The 25,723-nt window shown below is 46.8% G+C and overlaps 1 protein-coding gene across 1 annotated transcript in view; it reads right to left on the bottom strand.

Annotated features, from left to right (window-relative positions):
• The window catches only part of LOC131132032 (collagen alpha-1(XXIII) chain-like), a 42,670-nt gene that overhangs the window by 16,033 nt on the left and 914 nt on the right, over positions 1–25,723 (bottom strand). The window contains exon 2 of the mRNA XM_058077188.1: positions 18,951–19,020. Coding sequence (XP_057933171.1) covers positions 18,951–19,020 — 70 coding nt within the window. The remainder of the gene's footprint in view (positions 1–18,950; positions 19,021–25,723) is intronic.

Genomic DNA, 25,723 nt, shown 5'->3' on the forward strand with positions numbered 1-25,723 from the left:
CCGCCCCAAACAAACAATCATTTGATTATTTATGTTGAGCTGCACATTCAGAGTGAGCAGGATCCCAATGTGAGCCCCACCCCCGTTCTCATCCATAGTTGGACTTTGACAGAGACAGATGTGTGGCCCTCGGGGGCCAGGAGGTCGGCGAGACTTGAGTCCCAACAGTTGGACCCGCCTTGTAATGTGACACGGGACGAGTGCTATTTTTTATAGCGTGGCATCCAGGTCCCTGAAGGACATGGCAAGTGTCAGGCGGGGCTCTTATAAGGATGATCCCGTTCTGGGACACTGGTACCCCATCCCCCCCCTCTTTCCCGCTCCATTTCCTGCTGTTGCCCACACACAGGAAGCCCGTTTTAGTTTAGTTGTCCACCTTTAGTTTTGGATAATGGAACTGCGTCATCAGCATTCCGAGCACCGACCGTAACTTTATACGTCAAGTTAGATTGACAACCACCCATCCATCTTCTCACGCTTACCCGAGGTCGGGTCGTGAGGGCTAGAATGCCCAGGGCGAAGCGCCCCTCCTTAGAATGCCCCCAGGCCAACCAAATGGCTTAACTCAGGGGGGGCTGGTTTGAGCCAACGACCCATCCTGAGGTGGGAACAGCTTTTTGGGGGCTCCTATACCAAGAAAGCCAGAGAGCAGCCAAATGACCCTGTGGTCACCCTAAAGGGAAATCAGGTCATCAGCAATTGTGATCATGTGACATTTTATACCATCCCAATCCACATCAGTTTTTGATAGTCGAATCTTGAATGGATTGGTCCCCCCCATACATTCTAGGAAAAGATCTGTAAAACATTCCGGGTAGAGACGCTTGGACACCTTCAGCGACTGAGTTCAGATGGTACTATGGTGCCATCATGGTGCCATCATGGTGCCATCATGGTGCCATCATGGTGCCATCATGGTGCCATCATGGTGCCATCATGGTGCCATCATGGTGCCATCATGATCATGCCATCATGGGAGTATTTGAGCCACAAAGAGGAGCGCTGGGATTCCTGCGGTCTCCTGGAAGCGATCAGGACGGCCCGATGAAGGATGGTGGGTCCGCAGCAAAGACAAACAAAATGAAAGCTCAATCACACAAACGGAGTCAGCTTTCATTTGGAGCGGCCCCGAAATGAGGAAACCAGGCCTCGCCACAAAAATGTCCTTTTGGGAAGCTTGGCAGAGTTATGACTGACAAGATTTTCTCATATTTCTTCATCTCAACACCAGCGACCCCTTTTTGACTTCCACGTCTTCACCCGGTCTTGAACCCCTCCCAAAAGCAAACTGATAACAACACGGAGGGCTAAAATGTTGTGGAATATCAGCGGCCATTTGTTAGTCTGCCTTTTTCCTCAACGCTACTTTTGGTTACTACTTTGGTTACTACGTCAAGTGGCGTCTGATCTGACGTGATCGACCTTCCTCTATTTGCTTCATATCTCCACAGGACATCTGCGGCTGCACTCTGCTTAGCCGCCAATATGGACCCTGCAAAAAGAGCCTCAGGCGTCTGGAAACCTCGTTGAGGGTTTGCATTTAATATGCTTAATGGTTGATGTTGACGGACAGCTCGTCTCCAGATGAGTACATGATACCTGGTGCTCACACAACGTGCAGGCCAACGGTGAATGAAATGAAAGGACCGTCGTCTTCATCAGACCATTCAAATACACTTGAAGGATTCACGTTGTTCTCCTTCATCGGCACCAAACGTTCAAAGAAATGAATATTCTATTTATTATTATTAAATCCAACAACGGCAAAAATGGACAAATCAGCAGTAATAAGAATAAAGACAAATAAAATAATAGAAAATTGTTCTAATCTAATCAGCAAAAAGTCTATTTTATATTATTATGATAAAAAGTGTCTCAGTCGCCAGAGCTAAAGTGGAGCTAAAGTGGAGCTAAAGTGGAGCTAAAGTGGAGCTAAAGTGGAGCCAAAGTGGAGCTAAAGTGGAGCTAAAGTGGAGCTAAAGTGGAGCTAAAGTGGAGCTAAAGTTGAACTAAAGTGGAGCTAAAGTGGAGCTAAAGTGGATCTAAAGTGGAGCTAAAGTGGAGCTAAAGTGGAACTAAAGTGGAACTAAAGTAGAGCTAAAGTGGAACTAAAGTGGAACTAAAGTGGAGCTAAAGTGGATCTAAAGTGGAACTAAAGTGGAGCTAAATTGGAGCTAAAGTGGACTTGAAGTGGACCTAAAGTGGAGCTAAAGTGGAGCTAAAGTGGAGCTTAAAGTGGAGCTAAAGTGGAACTAAAGTGGAGCTAAAGTGGAACTAAAGTGGAACTAAAGTGGAGCTAAAGTGGAACTAAAGTGGAGCTAAAGTGGACTTGAAGTGGATCTAAAGTGGAACTAAAGTGGAGCTAAAGTGGACCTAAAGTTTCACTAAAGTGGAGCTAAAGTGGAACTAAAGTGGAGCTAAAGTGGACTTGAAGTGGATCTAAAGTGGAACTAAAGTGGAGCTAAAGTGGACCTAAAGTTTCACTAAAGTGGAGCTAAAGTGGACCTAAAGTGGACCTAAAGTGGAGCTAAAGTAGAGCTAAAGTGGACCAAAGTGGAGCTAAAGTGGAGCTTAAGTGGACCTAAAGTGGAACTAAAGTGGAGCTAAAGTGGAGCTAAAGTTGAACTAAAGTCGAGCTAAAGTGAACCAAAGTGGAGCTAAAGTGGAGCTAAAGTGGAGCTAAAGTGGAGCTAAAGTGGAGCTAAAGTGGAGCTAAAGTCATGAAATGAGCTGATGATGAGATGATAATCTCATCTCCACCCACGGTCTCTCCAGCAGAGAAAAGGCGGTGTAGGTTCCTTCCTTCCTGCCTCTTCCCAATAGAGAAACAAGCAGTGGAACGTGGCGGTGGAACGTTGAGCCGCTGAACATGAAGCTAAGCTGCGGGACCAAACTATGTACACGATGACAGAGGGGGGGGGGGGGGGGGGGGGGGTTCTTTCCCCAACACTTGGCTATCCTGGGGCTGCGCTCCACAGCTTTGGATTTTCCAAGTGTCATCCAGTTTACAGCGTACAGTCACTTCCTGTCCATCCTTCCATCAATTCCCCGAGGGAACACAAGCTTGTGATTGGCTCCTGCCAAAGAAGGACTCTTGTATTTCAACAAGTGGTCGTAGTTATGAAGTAAAGATGTCGCCATCTTGGGACGTAGCCATAAATTAGCCGAATTGCTCGATTGGCCACAGGGTTCTAAAATGTCAGCAAAAACATCAAATACTGTAAATTGAATCATGTTAAGAATGCGAGCCCGATGCGGCCATCAAAGGAGCCACAATAGGCCCCTGTGCCCTAGGTTGCCTACCCCTGTCTTAAATGATGTTTAAGTTCAAACTTAAAAAAACCACTGAAATCACTGTGATTGAAAGCAGCAAACAGGGAAAATGAATGTGAAGTAACCCTCACCCCCCCCCCCCACCACCTCATGTTCTTCACACTGTGGTTGCAGTGGGCACCCCCCCCCACCCCCACCCGTGTGAATTTCAAGCATGCTATAAAAACAGCATGCAGTACTGTCAACTTTCTTTGGGCAAACGGGACGCCAAACCACTTAAACACACGTTGGGCTATGGGGGGGTGGCTGTCACCTTTCCCGCGTCAGTGCCCCCCCCCCCCCCCCGCACCATAAATAACACCATTTATGTCAACAACATCAAATGGCTGCTTAACAGTAGATGACCAAACCAACTGCCCCCCCCCCCCCATTCAACAGGACACCACTCGTCTGTTTTGACCCCCCCACACACACACACTAAAGGGTGAGCCAGCTCCAGGTTTGACCTTTGTCCTGAACTAGTCATTAGGAGACCATCCCTTTTTGTCACACGACCAACAGTAGACGTCATCAGTATGTAGTATTATGTACTACTTAGTACTGCTTTGGAATTGTGCTCCAGGACAAAGTACCCAGAACAGTGACCGGTCCAGAGAACATGCAAACTCCACACAGAGATGTCTGAGGGTGGAATTGAACTGTGGTCTCCTATTATCTTTATGTCCAGATCTTCACCCACATCGGTTTTGACGTTTTGACATTCATTTCCGAAAGAAGAAAACCAAAAAATAAACATCAGTTACAAAAATTGTCCAAGAATAAAGTGGAGATATTCAGATGTTGCAAAAAAAAATGCAAAAAAATGTTTCATGACAATAATACTGTAATATGATGAGGGGAAAATATGACGTTTTTAAAGGTGGTAATGGTATGAAAGATAAACGAAACAACATTGCAACTTTTGGAAAAAAAAGTTACAATGTTATAATTTCCAAATATTACGGGAATAAAATGAGAATGACAAGGAACCGTAAATTTCTAAATTTTAAAAAAACAAACAAAAAAACAGAAATAAAAAAAAAACAGCTGTCATTTATAAAACATAAAGAAAATAAAGATTTTACAAGAATAAAGTTGCAATATTATGGGGGAAAAAATGCCATTTTGGTTGCATAAAGGACTGCACGGCGCCGTATTAAAAGTTGTAGTATTACGAGAAACAGAACTAAAACCAACGTTTTTTTTTGTTTGTTTTTTTTTGTTGTTTTTTTTTTAATGGGGTTGTAGAAAAATCCAAATATTGTGGGAATGAAGTCATAATACTAAAAGAACATTTTCTATGAAGGTTATTTAAGAAGAATTATCATTTTGGTAAATTACAAATAACTAACTGCAAAATGGGCGGGGGGTCATACTGTTTTTTTGGGGTTTTTTTTTTTCAAATATATGGCACAGCTGAGATCCAACTTCAGTTCTTTGTTGAAATATACAGGAAAAAAATGTGAAAGTGGCGCTAGCGTCCTTTCATTTGGACATCGGTGCTTGACAAAGAGAAACGCAAAGAGTGCTCCTCCAGCTGGCATCTACAGATCTTCCGTTCCAATGGGACCGACGCATGTCACCCCCCCCCCCCCCCCTACATGTCACCCCCCCCCCCCCCCAAAGCACGGCTATAAATAGCACAAAGTCAACTTTTTATTCCATCCATAAGCCTGTCATTATAAGTCTGTCATCAATACGCTAGCTGTGTCTGAAGTCCAAACCTATTGACAAACAAATAAACGTTTTCCTCCTCAGGGTTGGGGTCAAAGGTGGGCAGAGAAGGACTAAAGCACAGAGCTTTCTGCAGAGGAAGCCATTTTTCCAGGTGGACCGTAGTCTTCGTATTCTGACTGTCATCCAGGGCAGATGGCCCAACCCAGTCCAGTTACGCAACCATCACGTTAAGTATCGTGTCTGCATCTTGGCTCCGAATGTGCGCCCATTTCAAAGATGAGCCCGTGTGTCTGATGACGATCCAAAAAGCGAGGCCATGCTGACTTTTCCACTTTTGTTTTCTTTCATTTTTGAGCTTCCAATTTTCCTTTTAAGAAATAAAGACACCACAATCTTCGACTGTCCGTAGTTGATCAATCGCCAAACGGAGCAAAGCTTGTGAGGATCCCGACAAATACAACTTTTCCAGCTGAAAGGAAAAAGTCCAAAACACTCCGCTAGACAAATAAACAGTGAGCCCCAACGTGCCGTTATTTATCCATGAGGCCGACGGCAAGCTAGCAACAGAAGTGGACCTCCATGAGGAAGAACATGTCTGGAAAAACCACAAGGTTTGAAAAGATCATCAAACCTGAGGAAGTCGTGAAGATTTGAGACCCGTTTTGAGATGCGGTCCTGTCCTCAATGGGACTCCTTCAAGGGCCCTTAATGACGTCTGAACTTTGGAGGCGATACTTGACCTTCTGCAAATCAGCTACTGCAATTTAAACTACCGTTACTACCCCCCCGCAGCCAGCAGAAGGGGGGGATATACTGTATCAAAAGTCATTATTCCAAAAACTGCAGTAGAATGTGCTGGTTTTGGCTGGGGGCCCAGGTCTGTGAACATAAGCGGGGGCTCCCTGTGGGTTTGCTAAATTGCTTCGATAGCCGCAGGATGTCTGGAGCGCGGCAACACTGGTCTCACAGACCAGGTCTCGTCTCCGGTACTCCAGGCCCTGGTGACCACGTACAGATGAGCAAGGCACCGTTTCCTCTAAACACGCAAACATTCGGTGTACGCTACTGGCTACTGACTACTGTCGATGCCGTCCACCCGTTTTCTATGCCGCTTATCATGGGGGGTATGCTGGAGCCTATCCCAGCTGGACACCCTGGACTGGTGCTACCATGAAGGATAATACACAATATGGGCGTGGCAGTGCATGAGGCACATCAAGTCATTTGGACACGCTATAAACCTTGCAAGCCAACCTGCACTGTGTGTCCTTAGCATCAGTGGTGTTCTTGTGTAGCAATTCTACATTCATCAAACCTTTTATTTATTTGTCAGATCAAAGCACAATCACGGCAATATTTCGGAAATTCACTCCTTCTGGGTTCCGCACCGAAGCATTATGGAAACTGTGGTTCTCCAGACCAAACTAGCGACAAATCCCGCCACGCTTCCTGGTGCTATTGGACACTTTTGAAGACTGAAGCCTGGTCACTACGACGTCCCATGTGATGCTGCTTTGGTCAACCAGACGGTGCGGTGATACAACAGAGGTGTCCAAAATGTGTCGCTGGGGCCATTTGTGTTTTTTTATTGGCCCGCTTCTCAGTCTAGAGCAGGAGTCTCAAACTCAATTTACCTGGGGGCCACTGGAGCTAGGGTCTGGGCAAGGCTGGGCCACATCAGGTTTTCCAAAAAAAACAAAACGCATTTATTAAAAACAGAAAAATATACAAACTTTTTCAGTGCTTTGGTTCCGATTTTCTACAATAAAAGCTCTGATAAAACATTCCACTGTTCTCAAATATCTTACTTTTTATTTTTCTACACAAAATAAGATTAAAAATAAATAAACAAATCAAGAATAAAGAAAATCAATCAATCAGTAATAAATAAATATAATAATAATAATAATAATAAAAGGGCAAATAATAAAAAGTTAAGAAACCACATATAGTTGGTGGGTAGACAAATGATTTTTTTCAGATTAAAATGAACAAAGCATTATTAGAGCCCTGTAGACATGACAAAACACGATTTACACATTTATACTCTTTTTATTTACAACATATTGCGCAACTGCAGGGTCTTGAGACACATGCTAACTCGCAAACTAGAGAGCTAGCGACCTAAACGGTAGCCTTCAAGTTATTTCCTTTAAACTTAAATAGCCAAAAACTTACCACTTCCACACGGATAGGGAGGATAACTATTAACAGTTATTTAACCTTTAACATGAACATGAATCAAACGTAATAATAATTTTTTCTGGGTACATGATACCATACAGCATCCATATCAAACTTGCGCGGGCCGCACTAACATTAAACTTTCATATCAAGGAGTGGCTAATGAAGCTAATGAAGCTGTTTTTTTGGACTTATTTGGACGACACTTTCTACTGCGTCGTGGCTGTGCAGGTCATTGCTAACCAGTTCCCAGCAACAACATCTCAAGTCACACTTAAGGCAGGCTCACATGATTTGGCAACCATCTATTGTCAACCATCACGATCCAAAGATCCGAACTGACTTTTCCTAGAATTCCAGTTGGCCCCGGCGACCTGTTGTGTTAAACCCAACAAGCATCCTGTCAGTACGTTTGAAAGCTTGCAGGACTGCAGCCCCGTGCGCCAGGACAGCTGGTCTCCATTTGGAACTACTTTTCCCATAAGGTCGGTAATTGGACTTGGGCAAGTAGGTGAACCAGGGGAAGGTCAGGTTCAATTGCATCTCATTTCATCTGGAGGTATTCACTGTCATGCTCTTCGAATGCAAAATCAAGGCACTTTTGCTACCTCCCATTTGGACCAGAATCCCTGTTGTGCTGTACGGATTGGGAATGGGATATTTTTGCACCCTTGGACTCATGGCTGGATTATATCACATCTTCTCCAAACGGCTTTCTTTCTTTTTTTAACCATTTGCATTTCTCCAAATTCAAGCCCGTGGAGACGGTGACCACGTGGGCCTGTAAAAACAGGTTCTGCCCCAGTTGGCTGTGAACACTCCAAACAAGATACTAACAAGTTTAATGGTGTGTCGTGTTTAAGAGCGCTGCAATAGCAGCAGCCAGAGATCAGGTGGCGGAATGCTCACTACAACATTTTTTATGAGGAAACCAGATGGTGTGTTTTCCTCGCTAAGCCACGGCGGCCCGCCTCCTCACATCATCCTTCGCCGCCTGCGCTGCCTGCGCTGCACGGCCAGATCGCATCCGCTTGGAAATGCTCGTTAAATGTCTGATTTGCTTCACACGTTCAGCCGCATCGCATTTCTATTTACATGCCAGTTCACCAAAGAGAAAGAAGAAGACCAACTGGGAAGAAGCAGGCCTTCTTTCATCCAACCTCTTTTCAAGAAGAATGTGTCACGGTTCGGCTTCATCGCTTTAAAGTTCGACCCCAGGATGCAGAGAGCAGGACCAATAGCAGGTAAATAGTATTTATTGCTTGCAATAATTGCAGCAGTAGGAAAAGCAACTCAGGTAGCTGACGGACAAACAATACAATGATCCAACAAAGGGAGAAGGGCACACCTGAACTAAATAGAGGACAAATTAGGGACAGGTGTGGGTGACCATGGCAACGAAGGCAGACGAGGCGAAAGAGGCAAAAGAGGAAGTCCAATACAAAATAAGAGTTCAAAACGGAAACCAAAGCCCAGACAGAGAACATAGACACACTGTCACGCACGAACCCACACAGGGCGTGACAGTACACCCCCCTCAAGGACGGATTCCAGACGTCCAAAACCATTCTCAGTCAAAGAGGGATGGGTGGTGGGGGGACCGGAGGTGGGTCGCAGACGGGACCCTTCTGGGGGCCGGCCGGGGCGGCAGGCCCGGCGGAGCCAATAAAGAACCCTCCACGTGATGGAGGGAATGGTTAGGTCGGTAAACACCCTCCGGGGGGTGCCCTCGACCAAGCGCAAGGTAGGCGTCCTCAGGGGGGCGCCCTGGGTGCGACGGCGAAGAAGCAGGCGTCCGGCCCTGACGCGGAGACGGCGAAGAAGCAGGCGTCCGGCCCTGACGCGGAGACGGCGAAGAAGCAGGCGTCCGGCCCTGACGCGGAGACGGCGAAGAAGCAGGCGTCCGGCCCTGACGCGGAGACGGCGAAGCAGCAGGCGTCCGGCCCTGACGCGGAGACGGCGAAGAAGCAGGCGTCCGGCCCTGACGCGGAGACGGCGAAGCAGCAGGCGTCCGGCCCTGACGCGGAGACGGCGAAGCAGCAGGCGTCCAAGCCAGAGCCTCATCATCTGCTCCAGCAAGCCCTGCTCCTCGTCTTGCAGGTGGAGTGGGCTGTGCCTCCTCACTCCCCCTGCAGGTGGCTCCATCCCCCCTCTCCATAGGCGGGCTGGGCTGTGCTTCCAGCATAGCCCAGCAGGTGGTACTAGCCCCCCCTCTCGAAGGCGGATCCCAGACGCCGTCACCCGAGGGAGCCGAAACCAGGGTAGGGAGGTGGGAGGCTTGGAGGAGGGTCACTGGCTCCTCCAGGTCAGCGGTCCCGGCCACAGCCACTTCTTGGGGCTTGAAGCTGCGCGGCTTGGGCACGGGCGGGATCAGGGACGCCGCGCAGCTTGGCATGGGAGCCGGGTCTTGAGAACCCCTCGGGCTGCGCGGCTTGGGCACAGGTGGAATCCGGGACACCACGCAGCTTGGCACGGGAGCCGGGTCTTGGGAACCCCAGGGGCTGCGCGGCTTGGGCACTGGAGGAATCTGTGAGGCCACGCAGCTTGGCACGGGAGCCGGGTCTTGGGAACACCTGGGGCTGTGTGGCTTGGGAACTGGAGGAATCTGTGAGGCCACGCAGCTTGGCACGGGAGCCGGGTCTTGGGAACACCTGGGGCTGCGTGGCTTGGGAACTGGAGGAATCTGTGAGGCCACGCAGCTTGGCGCGGGAGCCGGGTCTTGGAAACCCCAGGGGCTGCGTGGCTTGGGAACTGGAGGACTCTGTGAGGCCACGCAGCTTGGCACGGGAGCCGGGTCTTGGAAACCCCTGGGGCAGCGTGGCTTGGGAACTGGAGGAATCTGTGAGGCCACGCAGCTTGGCACGGGAGCCGGGTCTTGGCAACCCCAGGGGCTGCGTGGCTTGGGAACTGGAGGAATCTGAGAGGCCACGCAGCTTGGCACGGGAGCCGGGTCTTGGAAACCCCTGGGGCTGCGTGGCTTGGGAACTGGAGGAATCTGTGAGGCCACGCAGCTTGGCACGGGAGCCGGGTCTTGGAAACACCTGGGGCTGCGTGGCTTTGGCACTGGAGGAAGCCGGGGCGCCTCGCCACTTGGCGCGGGAGCCGTCGGGGAATGCACGACGGGCTGGGATTCGGCAACAGCGAGAGGGTTGAGCTGTGCCGTGGCGTGACATGGCGAGGCGGAAGAGGGCGGACACACCTCTTGGCGACGTGCCGTGCGTCGGCGACGCCGCCGCGTCGGAGGGTGTGCAGCGGGTACTGGGAACACCGACGCCATGGGCACTAGGGTGCCGTCCGGCCCCCACACCATGGTATCCAGTTCCTCCGGCGTGTACCTTGCACATTCCTGCTCCATCGCCTCGAAGAACTGCCGGGTCCATTCGTCGAGCTCCGCGGGATCGTCATCGGGTTCGTCGAAGCCGGCAGGGCATGAGAGCGGGTGCACCTCGACTTGGCGTGGAGGGGAAGGCGAACTAGGCGTCGCTCTGTGGCGCCGCGGCTTGCGTCGGCGTCGCGGAGGATTTGGAGCGTCATCGATGGGTCCGGGATACAACCACGCCATTGAGACGAGCGTGTCGTCCGGCCCGCGCACCATGTCCTCCAGTTCCCATGGCGGTCTCGCCATTTCCTCGTCTTCCATGGACTTGAGGAGCTGCCAGGTCCAATAATCGCTCTCCGCGAGGTCGTCGTCACTTGGTTGGATCATTCTGTCACGGTTCGGCTTCATCGCTTTAAAGTTCGACCCCAGGATGCAGAGAGCAGGACCAATAGCAGGTAAATAGTATTTATTGCTTGCAATAATTGCAGCAGTAGGAAAAGCAACTCAGGTAGCTGACGGACAAACAATACAATGATCCAACAAAGGGAGAAGGGCACACCTGAACTAAATAGAGGACAAATTAGGGACAGGTGTGGGTGACCATGGCAACGAAGGCAGACGAGGCGAAAGAGGCAAAAGAGGAAGTCCAATACAAAATAAGAGTTCAAAACGGAAACCAAAGCCCAGACAGAGAACATAGACACACTGTCACGCACGAACCCACACAGGGCGTGACAGAATGTAGTAGTTTCGTGGGAGGGGGGGGGGGGCTTAGCCTGCATCCATCCATCCATCCATTGGTCCATCCATCTATTCATCCTTCCATCCATACTATGATCCATCATCATTTATCGATTCATCCGTCCACTGAACAACCATGCATCCATCCAACCATCTATCCATCCATAATCCATCCATCCATAATCCATCCATCCATCCATAATCCATCCATAATCCATCCATCCATGCATCCATGCATCCATCCATAATCCATCCATCCATAATCCATTCATCCATCTATCCATCCATGTATCCATCCATCCATCCATCCATGCATCCATGCATCCATCCATCTATTCATCCTTCCATCAATACTATGATCCATCATCATTATCCATTCATCTGTCTACTGAGCAACCATGCATCCATCCAACCATCCATACATCCATACATCCACCCATCCATCCAACCATTCACCCATCCATCCATCCATCCATCCAACCGTCCATCCATCCATTCATCCATCCATGCATCCATCCATAATCCATCATCCATCCATCCATCCCTCCATGCATCCATCCATGCATCCATCCATAATCCATCCATCCATCCATAACACATTCATCGATCTATCCATCTATCCATCCATCTATTCATCCTTCCATCAATACTATGATCCATCATCATTTATCCATTCATCTGTCCACTGAGCAACCATGCATCCAACCATGCATTCATCCATCATCCATCCAACCATCCATCCATCCAACCATCCACCCATCCATCCAACCATCCATCCAACCATCCATCCATCCATCCATCTATTCATCCTTCCATCAATACTCTGATCCATCATAATTTATCCATTCATCTGTCCACTGAGCAACCATCCATCCATCGATCCATCATCCATCCAACCATCCATCCATTCATCCATCCATGCATCCATCTATAATCCATCATCCATCCATCCATCCATCCATCCATCCACGCATCAATCCATGCATCCATCCATAATCCATCCATCCATCCATCCATCTATTCATCCTTCCATCAATACTATGATCCATCATCATTTATCTATTCATCTGTCCACTGAGCAACCATTAAGATATGCCTTTATTCGTCCCTCAGTGGGGAAATTTGTAACCATGCATCCAACCATGCATCCACCCATCCATCCAACCATCCATCCATCCAACCATCCATCAATCCATTTATCCATCCATCCATCCATGCATCCATCCATAATCCATTCATCCATCTATCCATCCATCCATCATTCATCTGTCCACTGAGCAACCATCCATCCAACCATCCAACCATCCAAGCATCCACCCATCCATCCAACCATCCACCCATCCATTTATCCATCCATTCATCCATCCATGCATCCATCCATGCATCCATCCATAATCCATCATCCATCCATCCATCCATGCATCAATCCATGCATCCACCCATAATCCATCCATCCATCCATAATACATTCATCGATCTATCCATCCACCCATCCATCTATTCATCCTTCCATCAATACTATGATCCATCATCATTTATCCATTCATCTGTCCACTGAGCAACCATGCATCCAACCATGCATCCACCCATCCATCCAACCATCCATCCATCCATCCATCCATCCAACCATCCATCCATCCATCCATCCATCCATCAATCCATTTATCCATCCATCCATTCATCCATCCATGCATCATCCATAATCCATCTATCCATTCATCCATGCATCCATCCATGCATCCATCCATAATCCATTCATCCATCTATCCATCTATCCATCTATCCATCTATCCATCTATCCATCCATCCATCCATCCATCCATGCATCCATCCATCTATTCATCCTTCCATCATCCAGTCTCAGGGTGGATTTGGACTGCCTGCCTTGTTTGTCCAGTATTGATGAAGTGTGAAGCCAACTATATATTTACGTACATATTTGATGATCCATATCCAACCTCCATTTCTCTGCCAACCATTCAATGAACTTCATCATCAAGCTTCGTCCCTTGTCTTCACACCCACCAGATCTGGTTCCATCAGAGGAGCAGTTCTCAACTTTCAACAATGACAATGTACTCCCATTCGGGCGACCTGAACTGAACCACACTGCCTAGTGGAAGTGGTCTATGGTTCTTTAACGACCTTCCTCCCCCTCCATCGGTACAACTGTCAATATCCCGTCTTCCCGATCCTTGTGTCCGGCTGACACTTTGCTCCAATTATGGCCGCCACTGGCAGCTGCACTGTAAACTTATCATGAGTAAAGAAAGGGGATCTGCTGGTCTCTCTTCCTGTCAGCACACATCAAGGTGAACTTGGGGGACTCTTTAAATAACCGGCGCCATGACCCTGAGACCTCCACGCTCTCATGTCAGCTGCCTCCATGAGAGGAAGCTTCTTGTATACAAGGCCGTCATGCGGCGCACGTGAAGAGTCGCTATAGAGGACATCTTTCGGAAAGTTGCACCAACGTTCTCCATTGTGTCCAGTATAAGCCGGAGCCAAACTGGACCTTTGACCTTTTCCTTCGTGTTTATGCTGCCATACGTGAGTGCAGATTGTTTGCGCTGGAAGGTGAGCTATGCTATGCATCACACCAAGCTTCCCAGGAAGCGGGGACGGGGGGGGGGGGGGGGGGGGGGATCGGGTGACTTGCCTCTTCTCTCCTTTCATGGCATGCCTCAGGTACACTGTGGAAGCCCACTTCCTGTTCGTTCAGAATAACTCCCCACGCATGCACTCCTCCCCCCCCCACTCTTGACTATACCCCCCCCACTCACAAGCGTACCAGCCATAGCTTAAGTAGATGTAGATGCACTTGGAGGAGCTTGGCCATTGTGATGCTGAGGCACAAAACACAGAAAATCTCATGAAAATCTAATTTTAAAAATCTCATGAAAATCTCATTTTAAAAATCTCATTTAAAAAAATCTCATGAAACATCTCATGGAAATCTCATTTTAAAAATCTCTTTTTAAAAAATCTCATGAAAAATCTCATGAAACATCTCATGAAAATCTCATTTTAAAAAATCTCATGAAACATCTCATGAAAATCTCATTTTAAAAAATCTCATGAAATTCTCATGAAAATCTCACTTAAAAAATCTCATGAAAATCTCATTTTAAAAAATCTCATGAAAATTTCATTTAAAAAAATCTCATGAAAATCTCGTGAAAAATCTCATGAGTCAGGCTTTCTCTGCCAAAACTGGACCATGGGATGTTGGTCTTTGACTGTCTGTAAATGACAGAAGTGGACACTCAAATGTGTCATTTGGTTTGGGTTAGAGCTAGGCTTAGCTTTGGACACACCAACCGCTCACTAACAAAATGCAGGGATTGGATGCTGCAAGCAATTCCTGAAGCCCCGCATTGCTGTGATTACGATGTGTTTGTACGCTCAGGCCATGCTAGCCTAAATTCACCGCTGCCTTGGGCAACTGATAATGGCCGTTTAATGGGCTGATGAGATGGCGAGCCACTAGCCTGCACGCGAGCGAGGGGCGACACGCAGGAGGCGGACTTGAACTCATGCAGTCACATGGTGATTGTTATCCAAGCCGTCCTCCAGCTAAATGTCAAACTAAAGTCAAATACTCGTAGTAGTAGAGAATAGAAATATGGTACATAGTAAATGCAGTACCTTTTCACTGACAAATCGTCTACAGTAATACATGATGAGCGAGTCCTTATTTAAGAATGGAATATTTTCATAGTTATGGAAAGATTTTTTTTTTCTAGAGCTGTGAAGGCATGAAATCACACCCCCATAGTCGCCTTTACACTCATTCTAGCCAACATAGTACACAAGGGGCTAGCATGTAGGCCACACAGATGAGGGAGACCTGGGTTGGACCCCTCCTCTCCCCCAAAGACAGCTGGGATAAGCTCCAGCCTACCCCCCAAATTGAAAACATTTGAACTATCCCAGAAGAATCGGAATGCTCTTCTCATTGATGCTGGAGACCCGATGCCCATTCCTAACAGCATTCCTAATTAATGGCAAATAATTGCAGTCAGCAAGAGAGTGGATTCTGAAGCAGTATTGGAAGACTGAAAAAGCCGAGCAGGTGGCCCAACATGGAGAGAAGCATTCAGCACTCCAACACCAACACCGCTGACAATTTATCTTATGAGAAAAAAAACGGGTTTCGGTTGTTAACAAGGGAAGAAAATGGAGCTATCCATGCCGAGAATGTTTTCGAGATAAACTGAAACCAGATCATCCACAACCGGGACATGATCTTCAGGAGAACCACTAAAACCCTCAATGACAACCAGACCTTCTGCCCACCTGTATGTTCTATCTCCCCAACTACCGCTCATGGTTTTTGGAACATGATCCGTTTTGACGCTGGAGCTAGCTCTTTCTTGCTTCTTCATTGAGGGTCCGGTCTGCATCAAAGCACCACGGTTCTGCCGTCTCACTGACCGGGCGATGCCAACAATGGAAAGCATCTCATCCATGCCAACTTACGATGATGGGCAAGCGCCAGGTGGTTCTATATCTGTCTGTCTGCCGCTCTATCTGCTCTAACTCTTTACCTATTTATTTGGCTATCCATAGCTGTTTATCTTTGTTGTTTATGTTTATGATATGTGAAGCATGCGTCCATTAGGCTTACAAGTTTTTCTAGGAATCACAACTTCAGGATTATAATCGCTCTGCACTCCTCTTCCGTCTTTTTCTCCTGAATTAATCACGATCAATCCCAGTTTGCAGATCTATTTCCTGATAGCAAAACATTTGAATAACCGTGTTACAATGGGGGGTGGCGTTCAAAGACAGCACCGTTCAATAGTGTTTCTCAGCTCAAGTGTCCATCGTGGAACCAAAGAAAGTCGCCTGAAGGAAGGTGAAGAAGTCCAAAAATAGCTCATGGCAAAACAAGAAGGTGGGAATTGTCTTGGGAATTCCCTTTCATTCATCATTTGTATGCCTTTAGAATGGTTTCATCCATGGAAAACCGTCCAACTTTTGGCAGCCATTTTTGACTTTCACGGAAAACCGTCCGGGCGAACCCCGGTCTTCAATCGGAAGTGTCAGTCTGATGGTGTTCCTTTTCAGGGGTTTCCCCATTTGGTGATCAAGTACCTCCACAACACCCACCCGGGTCCCCTATTCTCTCCTTTGGGAGACATAGGAAGTGACCAGAAGCTGTAAAAGCGTGAGACCATCTGGTGAGCTCGGAGTTGAAAGGCCGCCACACCTGCGGCAACATAGAATCTCCTGTGAAGCCGAAGCAGACCACGTCATTAATGGGCGTGGACCACAGGACACTTAGTGTCATTTTGGACCACTCACACCCTCTTGGCAAGACCAATTAGCACCGACGTGTCGGGACAGACGCCTCCTTCTGTTCCCACGGCCGGTGGGACACAAGCTGGAGGAGTCGGATCTGACTGGACTTTGAAGGCGGACTCAGGGTAGCGACAAAACCAAATGATTGATTCGCCTGAGTTGGGCGGGTCTCTCAGGGTCCATCTACGTTCCCTCCCTGACCTCCGGTCATGAGCTTGAACATTGGGGGCAGAAGCGGCCAAAAGGGTTTTCTCTGGAGGGTGGCTGGCCTTTCCTTGAGAGAGAAGGCTGAAACTCGGGTCCCTGGTTGGGGTGCCTCCCGGACGCCCACCAGGGGAGGTGTCCAGTTATTCACATTGAATCCGATGTCACCCAAATTCATTTATCTGGATCAGGTCTGGAACCAAAGAACTTATAAACTATAAACTAGGGACAACTGTAGTATGACAAAATAGATATTCACGAGAGGGGGAAAAAAATCACTTTTTTTCAATGAAATTTTGAATTATTATTGTTTATTTTCTAATATGGTAATATTATGAGAGAGAAAACAGAAAATGAGGTTGCGAATTTTGGAAAATTATCTTGGGAAAAGTTATCATCTGAGAATAAAGTACAATAAGAATAAAAGCTATGAAGAAAATGTTGAAATGCAATATTTGTAAACAAATACAAAACAGCAGAATGTAATTTCTGTGGGTAAATAGGAGGGTCAGCAGGAGGAACCAGAACTACCGATTATTGGGTAAATGGGAAATGCCGGTGTAAAGGTGACTAGGGGTGCTATTTTATTTCTGGAGGGCTCTAATTATGTTAAAACGCCCATTTAGAAGGTTGTAAACAGGTTTTTTAACTATGATAATATTCCATTTCTAAATAAGGACTTCCTGGTCTGGAACCAATTACCCCCATGAACCAGGGATTACTGTGCTTCTGTTAGGATTTGTGCCTGAATTATCATTATTACACATTATTACCGTATTACAGTCCTTCTATGACTTGGCTATGTTGTGTGTGTGCACCTTTTGCAATCCTGGGCTTCGTTCGGGGGGAAGCCCTGCCAACAAATACTTTGTGTACTTCTTGTTTCAGCCAATGTCTACGATACTTTTTACAGTGTGAACTTTTTCTTCAGCGAGTTCCTACGATGTAACACAAAAGCCATAAACGTGCATCTTTGTGCACCAGTTGTACCTCATATAAGTGAATGCGGAGTAAGTGCAACATACACAGACACCCCCCCTCCCCACACACACACCCCCACACCCCCACAGACACACCACTAGCTGATGACTGAATGACTAGCACCTGGAGGAAACAGGTGGTTTTACACCCAGAAGATATTTGTCTGTGTCAGCAGTTGGGTGGATTCTAGTTTCTTTAGTCAGCCGTGGGTCCTAGCCAAGCCGTCATGCATGATAACCCTGCTGCTTTCTTTTTGGGAATATTCATATAATCATTCATTCATTCATTTTCTACCGCTTTTCCTCACGAGGGTCGCGGGGGGTGCTGGAGCCTGGAGCCTATCCCAGCTGTCTTCGGGCGTAAGGCGGGGTACACCCTAGACTGGTCGCCAGCCAATCACAGGGCCCACATAGACAAACAACCATTCACACTCACATTCATACCTATGGACAATTTGGAGTGGCCAATTAACCTAGCATGTTTTTGGAATGTGGGAGGAAAACCCACGCATGCAGGAGAACATGCAAACTCCACACAGAGATGCCCGAGGGTGGGATTGAACCCTGGTCTCCTAGCTGTGAGGTCTGTGCGCTAACCCCTAGACCACCGTGCCGCCCTCATATAATCATAAAAATAAACAATAATCATTTCAATGTCGTCGAAATATACAAGAAAACATTAAAATATTATTTTTTAAAGTAGCAGTCTGTCATCAGAATTGCTTTTAATTAAATGACAGGAGGAGCCAATTCATCCCAAAATAATCATCATTATTAATATGAATTTATGTTTATATGGTACTGGATTGGTGAATGAAGTACAATCCAATACAGTTGAAATGAAAAAGGGATTGTATTTATACCCTTTCATATATTTCTATTGAAGCCATGTGCGTCATATGTGCTGAAATGTGGAGGAGCGATTGCAATGCAGCTGCCCCCCCCCCAAAAAAAAAGCGGTAAGCACTGCAGACAAACCCAAGAATTTGGCCTATTTTCCTTTTCTCACAGCAACAAATGCAGCAGGATCCCGTTCGTGTTGACATTGAACCCCAGGTCCCACCATACTAGACTCCACCCCACTGACGACCCTGCAGCGAAAATGAGGGGATCCGCACGACCCCTTCAACAACCTCCCTCAATCTGTTGACCGTAACAAAAGCCGAGCAGTCAGGGCCAGATGGGGATCTCATCAGGGTAGTTCTTTAGAGGTTCTTCAGACGTACCTGGCGGACAGAGGCAGCTGTAGGGGGCCTCCCTCGCCCCTCGAGTCTTGGGAAGTCGCTCTGCAAGCTTCTGCATGGGAGGAAAGGAGACAGGAATCATTTGATGAATATCAAATAAAGGCGAAGAACAAAGCCAATATTTAAAACCCTACGTCTCCAACAGGGGTGGAGCCTAAATCTCCAATAGGGGTGGAGCCCAACCCCAATACGTTATTCGGAACGGCACTAAGAATGACTTTTTCAGGAATAATAAATGGGAACAAATACTTTAAATATTAGTATTGGGGAACAATGAAAACATCCTATTTTGTTATTTTTGGTATGAACTGGTGTTTCTCAGCGTCTTGATCAAAGTGCCGGTACTGGCAACTTTCTTGGTACCAGCACCCATTTTGGGGGTGATCAGCGAAAAATTCGAGGTGGCTTCGGTGATCTTGCCACCACATCGTGTCTTTGGCATTTATATGCCTTTCCAAGTGTTGTCTGCATGTACTTCTATAAAAATGTGTTTTTGTCTTTCTGGAACAGTTACATTGGATTTACATTATTTTGATTTGGTTAGGGGCGGCACGGCGGTCTGGTGGTGCGCAGACCTCACAGCTAGGAGACCAGGGTTCAATTCCCACCCTCGGCCATCTCTGTGTGGAGTTTGCATGTTCTCCCCGTGCATGCGTGGGTTTTCTCCGGGTACTCCGGTTTCCTCCCACGTTCCAAAAACATGCTAGGTTAATTGGCCACTCCAAATTGTCCATAGGTATGAATGTGAGTGTGAATGGTTGTTTGTCTATATGCGCCCTGTGATTGGCTGGCAACCAGTCCAGGGTGTACCCCGCCTCTCGCCCGAAGACAGCTGGGATAGGCTCCAGCACCCCCCGCGACCCTCGTGAGGAAAAGCGGTAGAAAATGAATGAATGAATGAATGATTTGGCTAGAGTATGTTTTGGTTAGAGTCTAACCTCCAACAGATTAATGACACTAACCCAGGTTCCACTGTATAGCAAATATTCTTATTATAATCTTGTATTTATTGATGTATTTGTCCAGTAAGACTTTAAATTAGTGATATTATTTTCATACAGTCCATTTTTCTAGTACAGAACAGACATGATTACCTCTTATCAAAAGAATACCATGATAGGCGTAGTAAAAGAGTTGAGTGACCTCTGAGGAGCTAAAATGTTAGTTTGTAATATAAATGTTGTATCCGTCCAGAGGAAGTACTTTAAATGTATTGGAATTCTTTGACCAAACTTCCAGTATCCTTTGAGTATTCCATTGCCGGCCAGAATGTCCCGGTTCTCAAACTGCAGCGAGAACCTGACCAGCTCAAACAGTAGCTCTTTGACACAAAACCTGCTCCTACGCCGACGTTATTTCGGGGTATCAAAGAGCGATACTCGACCCCATTAGGTGCACGAATTCCTGCCTGTGATTTGACCCCGAGCAGCATCCACAAGCATCCGAGTACATTCTCCAAAGTATGGCTGGCGCTCCAACTGGCGGCGCTTCCTGGCAGAGGAATGCCAGCACGGACTGTTTAGAGGCTGGCGACAGGTGCCGGAGGGGATATTATGGAGGGGCTGCCATTCCCAGCACTCGGGGCACTCAGTCTTCTGGGCACCGCCTGTTACATCAGTGGCCCGGGGCCATGGTTTGGTCATCACAACAATAAAGTCATAAAGTCTAAAATTTTAGACTCTAATTTGGCCGTGAGGCGGACTTGATCACTTGTGGAGATGATAAAAGGAGAAGTTCACACCCAAGTGCAATTCCTAGAAATGAAAACTAAAATAATATGTGGGAGCCTAAAGGTTCTTGTTGGAGGTAAGGGAATGTTTGGAAAGGAGGTTTGCAGATGCCAAAAGGAAAGTACAAGCCGGGAAAAGACCAAAGCCAGTAGTTTGCCCAGGAGTGGTAAAAAGGGTTGATTTGTAGTACTTGAAATTTAACTTGGAGTACTATGAAATACAGGTTTTCCATCCATCCACCCATCCACCCATCCATCCATTGAATCATCCATCCACTCACCCATCCATCCACCCATCCATCCATCCATCCATCCATCCATCCATCCATCCATCCATCCATCCACCCAATCATCCTTCCATCCATCCACCCATCCATTGAATCATCCATTCACCCATCCACCCACCCATCCACCTAATCATCCATCCATCCATCCATCCATTGAATCATCCATCCACCTATCCATCCATCCATCAATTCATCCATCCACCCAATCATCCATCCATCGATTCATCCATCCACCCAATCATCCATCCATCGATTCATCCATCCACCCATCCATCCGTCCATCCATCCACTCATCCATTGATCGAATCATCCATCCACCCAATCATCCATCCATCCATCCATCCATCCATTGAATCATCCATCCACTCACCCCTCCATCCATCCATCCACCCACCCATCCATCCATCCATCCATCCATCCATCCATCCATCCACCCAATCATCCATCCATCCATCCATCCATTGAATCATCCATCCACTCACCCCTCCATCCATCCATCCATCCACCCACCCATCCATCCATCCATCCATCCATCCACCCAATCATCCATCCATCCTTCCATCCATTGAATCATCCATCCACCTATCCATCCATCCATCCATCCATTCATCCAATCATCCATCCAACATGACAGTAACTGCCACCTAGTGACCAGTGTGTAATAGGACCTATGATAGTAATGAAAGAAAGGTACATGTACATATATATATATATATGATGAATTCTAGGCCATATTTGACCATAAACAGGATGATTTATTCATACTTTTTTACAAAGCCATGATGGAGGGAAGCCATGGAATTGGGGGAGGGGCTACGGTAAGAAAAAGAACAGGACCACATTGACAGGTCAAACGGATGCTAACGCTACTTTCATGGCTTCTTCACTTTACGCTGTACTTGACCAACGTTCGATATCCACAACAAGTCAACACGCCTGCTTTGGCTCCAGCCTCGCAGTCGGCACCATTAAATCCCGCCCCTACGTGTGCGTTCATGTGTGGCCGTTATGTCATCACCAACTGTGCGGTGATGAAGTGCAGAGCTACGCAGTCGGAGTCGGCTTTGTGATTAGCACGTGCGCCATTAGTCCCAGCGGGCCCCCCATGTGGGGGCCACGCAGGGCTGTCATGCATCTCAATCTAGCGGCTGGTCCGTCTGTGGGGATCCGGCCTGTGTTTTCCCTTTTCTTCACCTCGGAACGCCGCCTGGAGCTCTTCGCCGGCGTCTGCACTTGCCGTGCTCAGCGAGCGTGGAGCAGACGTGGCGGACTGGAAAAGTTAGCGGGGTCACGTTTGGGCCGGCGTAAGGGTCACAAGGCGGAAGAAGGTGCTCATGGTGAGGATATGGCAGGTATTTAGAGGAAGTGCAAATACTGTCTGTGTTCACATGTGCACGACCCCCCCGCCCCCCTTCCCCCGCACCCCCGCTCCACCCCGCCACAGGAAAGTAGAAGACCACACCATTGAGTTGAAAATGAAGCTGTTTCCACATACTTCAATTCTGGCCCCGAATCTTCAGATGGATGCTGGAACGCTTAGGAATTCTCCTTTCATGGAAAACGGCTTCAGCCAAGAAGACAAAGAATTTGGGAATTGCCAAGACTTGCAGTACCTGTCTTTAAAAATCTGGGAATCTTTGATTTCAAAGTATGCACCTCGTCTGTAGTAGTATAAGTAGGATTGCTAATACAGTTTTTACCATCATTAGAGCCCTGTATACATGTAATAACACCCCTATAGTCACGTATAGACTACCATGACCCAATGGAGTAGACATAACCAGAGTAAACAAGCCCTTTAGGACATAAATAAAACTGGTGCTAGCATGTGTCGCTATAAATATATTCCCTAGGGAGGTGAGGGGCAGGTGGGGAGTTGAGTTTTTGCGTGTACTTCCTGTTTTTCTGAAGGATTATTTTTAGGGCTTGTTGTGAAATCTTTCCAACCTGCAATAAAAGCCTGTTGTTGTGGTGTATCATGAACATTACAGTACCATGACTGGCAGCTAGTAAACAGTGTCCAATACTACATTTCATCACAAGGTCTTTGAATGCATCACTCTGGGGGCCTTGTAGTTGGATTTTACTGAACATGAACACATCAGGGGGCTTAGCAAAGGTCACACGGGGACAAGTGGTAGAGTACTGATAAACCCATAATGAAGAACTAGTCCACTTCAGGTCTGCTTGGATTTACTAACAAGTACTCAGTACTTCCTGTTTACTTCCTGTTGTGTGCTCTTATTTTGTATGTTTCCCTTCTGTTGTGTTGAGAATTGGGCTTTACCAGGATTTAAAAACTATACTTATTCCTCCCCTTTAACTAAGTTGGACACGCGCCCCTTAAATCAGGGGTGGGGGGGGGGGGGGGTATGGGTTCCAGCTATAATAGAGGAACCTCAGTAGGATGTGGAGGCCACAGATGAACAGCTGGGTGCTACAAAGTCTGTCCAAACAACTGTCCTGACCCACATCTGGCATCCGAGACATGAATGATCTCAGGATGCTGTTGGCGGGACCCAGGACTGAAGGGGGCGCTCATCTTTTCTTCTCTGGACACCTGAGGGGGAAAGCGTGCCAACGGGGCCGCAAATCCCATTTTTGGAAGAAGGAAGTGGTTCCAACGGCAGCCAATGGTTGACCGGCGCCCCGATTGATCCCCCCCCCCCCCCCCCACCCGTGTGTGAAAGTAACAGCCAAGCGTCTTAGACTAGCTACGAAAGGCCACATCTGGTTCGGTCCCATTAATAACCAGTATGTATACTGGGAGAGATAAACAAAACAGGCCTGCTGCCTTGCCTTTGGGGTCTCCAGCACATGAAGGAGAAGAAGGAGACCCTCGCCATGGCGGACCCCGTGGTTGGGCGTCTCTTTCATCGTCTACAACACAGTTTTAACTCCCACCCCCCTTCTTTTGGCCCCGGGTGTCCACAGTGGTGGTTTTCCTTCACAGCCACATTATCACTTACAAAGGTCTTCCCAAATGTTCTATATGGAATATTTGGACTTTATTCCCAACTTTTCCCAACCTCATTTTTTATTTTGTTTGTCTGTGTCTCCTATTAAACCTTTTAAAAAAATGTCTATTTTCTTTCATATTTCCACAGTGTCGTTGTGGAAGTGGTCAATGAAAAAGTGGGGACGGGGGGGGGGGGGGGGGGGGGGGGCGTTTAGGGGCTGGGAACCAATCAGTTGAGTCATTCATTGTGCCCCCCCCATGAAGTTTAGGAGTGTTTTGAATTCCATTGATAAAAATATTTTCATATTTCAAAAATATTTTGATTTTCAAAATAAGTGTGCTTTAATGGAGGAGCATCATATTAGTATTTTACTCAACATGAACACATCGGGGGTCTTAGCAGGGGTCTTAGCAGGGGTCATAGGTCACACAAGGGCAAGTGGTGGAGTAGCGAGGGAGAATGGAGGAGCATCAAAGACGTGAAGGAAGGGGACGGACCCGAATGATCGACTGTACCGTACTACAGTACTACAGTACTACAGTACTACAGTAGCTTTACTGTACAATTACAATGATTTACTCCATGCATAGGAATACTACCAAGAAAATACTGCAATATATTTCATGATACTGCTACACACACACTCAAAAATTCCTTGAATCCTAGAATCTTTTTTATTTTTACTCTTAAATAATCTTTTTTTTTTTAATTCTATTTTTACTCATTTGAATTGATCTTATTTTTTACATATCCAACATTTCAACACTTTCAACTTATTTCCTTTTTCTCTCTTCTTTTCTTTTATTCATTCCATCAGACCCTCCATTACTTTATGCATTCATTTATCTTTCTTTTTTATTCTTTTATTATTATGCATTATTATTATCTATCTTAGATCTCATTATTATTTCTTTATGTATATACTCCTTCATCCTCATATGGCTTACCTCTTACACATATTCCATATACACCATGTACACCCTGTACACCATGTAGTAAACTATGTAGTACACCATGTAGTACACCATGTAGTACACTATGTAGTACACCATGTACACCATGTAGTACACTATGTAGTACACCATGTAGTACACTATGTAGTACACCATGTAGTACACCATGTAGTACACTATGTAGTACACCATGTAGTACACCATGTAGTACACTATGTAGTACACCATGTACACCATGTAGTACACTATGTAGTACACCCTGTACACCATGTAGTACACTATGTAGTACACCATGTACACCATGTAGTACACTATGTAGTACACCATGTACACCATGTAGTACACCATATGGTACACCATGTACACTATTTACTACACCATGTAATACACCATGTAGTACACCGTGTAGTACACCATGGACTACACAGTATAGTAAACCATGTACTACACCGTGAGTACACCATGAAGAACACCGTGTAGTACACCATGTAGTACACCGTGTAGTACACCATGTAGTACACCATGTAGTACACTGTGTAGTACACCATGTCTACCATGTAGTGCATTGTATAGTACACCGTGTAGTACACCATGTAGTACACCGTGTAGTACACCATGAAGTACACAGTGTAGTACACCGTGTACTACACCATGAGTACACCACGAAGAACACCATGTAGTACACCATGAAATACATCGTGTAGTACACCATGAAGTACACCATGTAGTAAACCATGTACACCATGTAGTATACCATGTAGTCCACCGTGTAGTACACCATGTACACCATGTAGTGCATCGTATAGTACACCGTGTAGTACACTGT

This window comes from Doryrhamphus excisus, chromosome 7 (genome assembly GCF_030265055.1).
Source record: "Doryrhamphus excisus isolate RoL2022-K1 chromosome 7, RoL_Dexc_1.0, whole genome shotgun sequence".
Lineage (NCBI taxonomy): Eukaryota > Metazoa > Chordata > Actinopteri > Syngnathiformes > Syngnathidae > Doryrhamphus > Doryrhamphus excisus.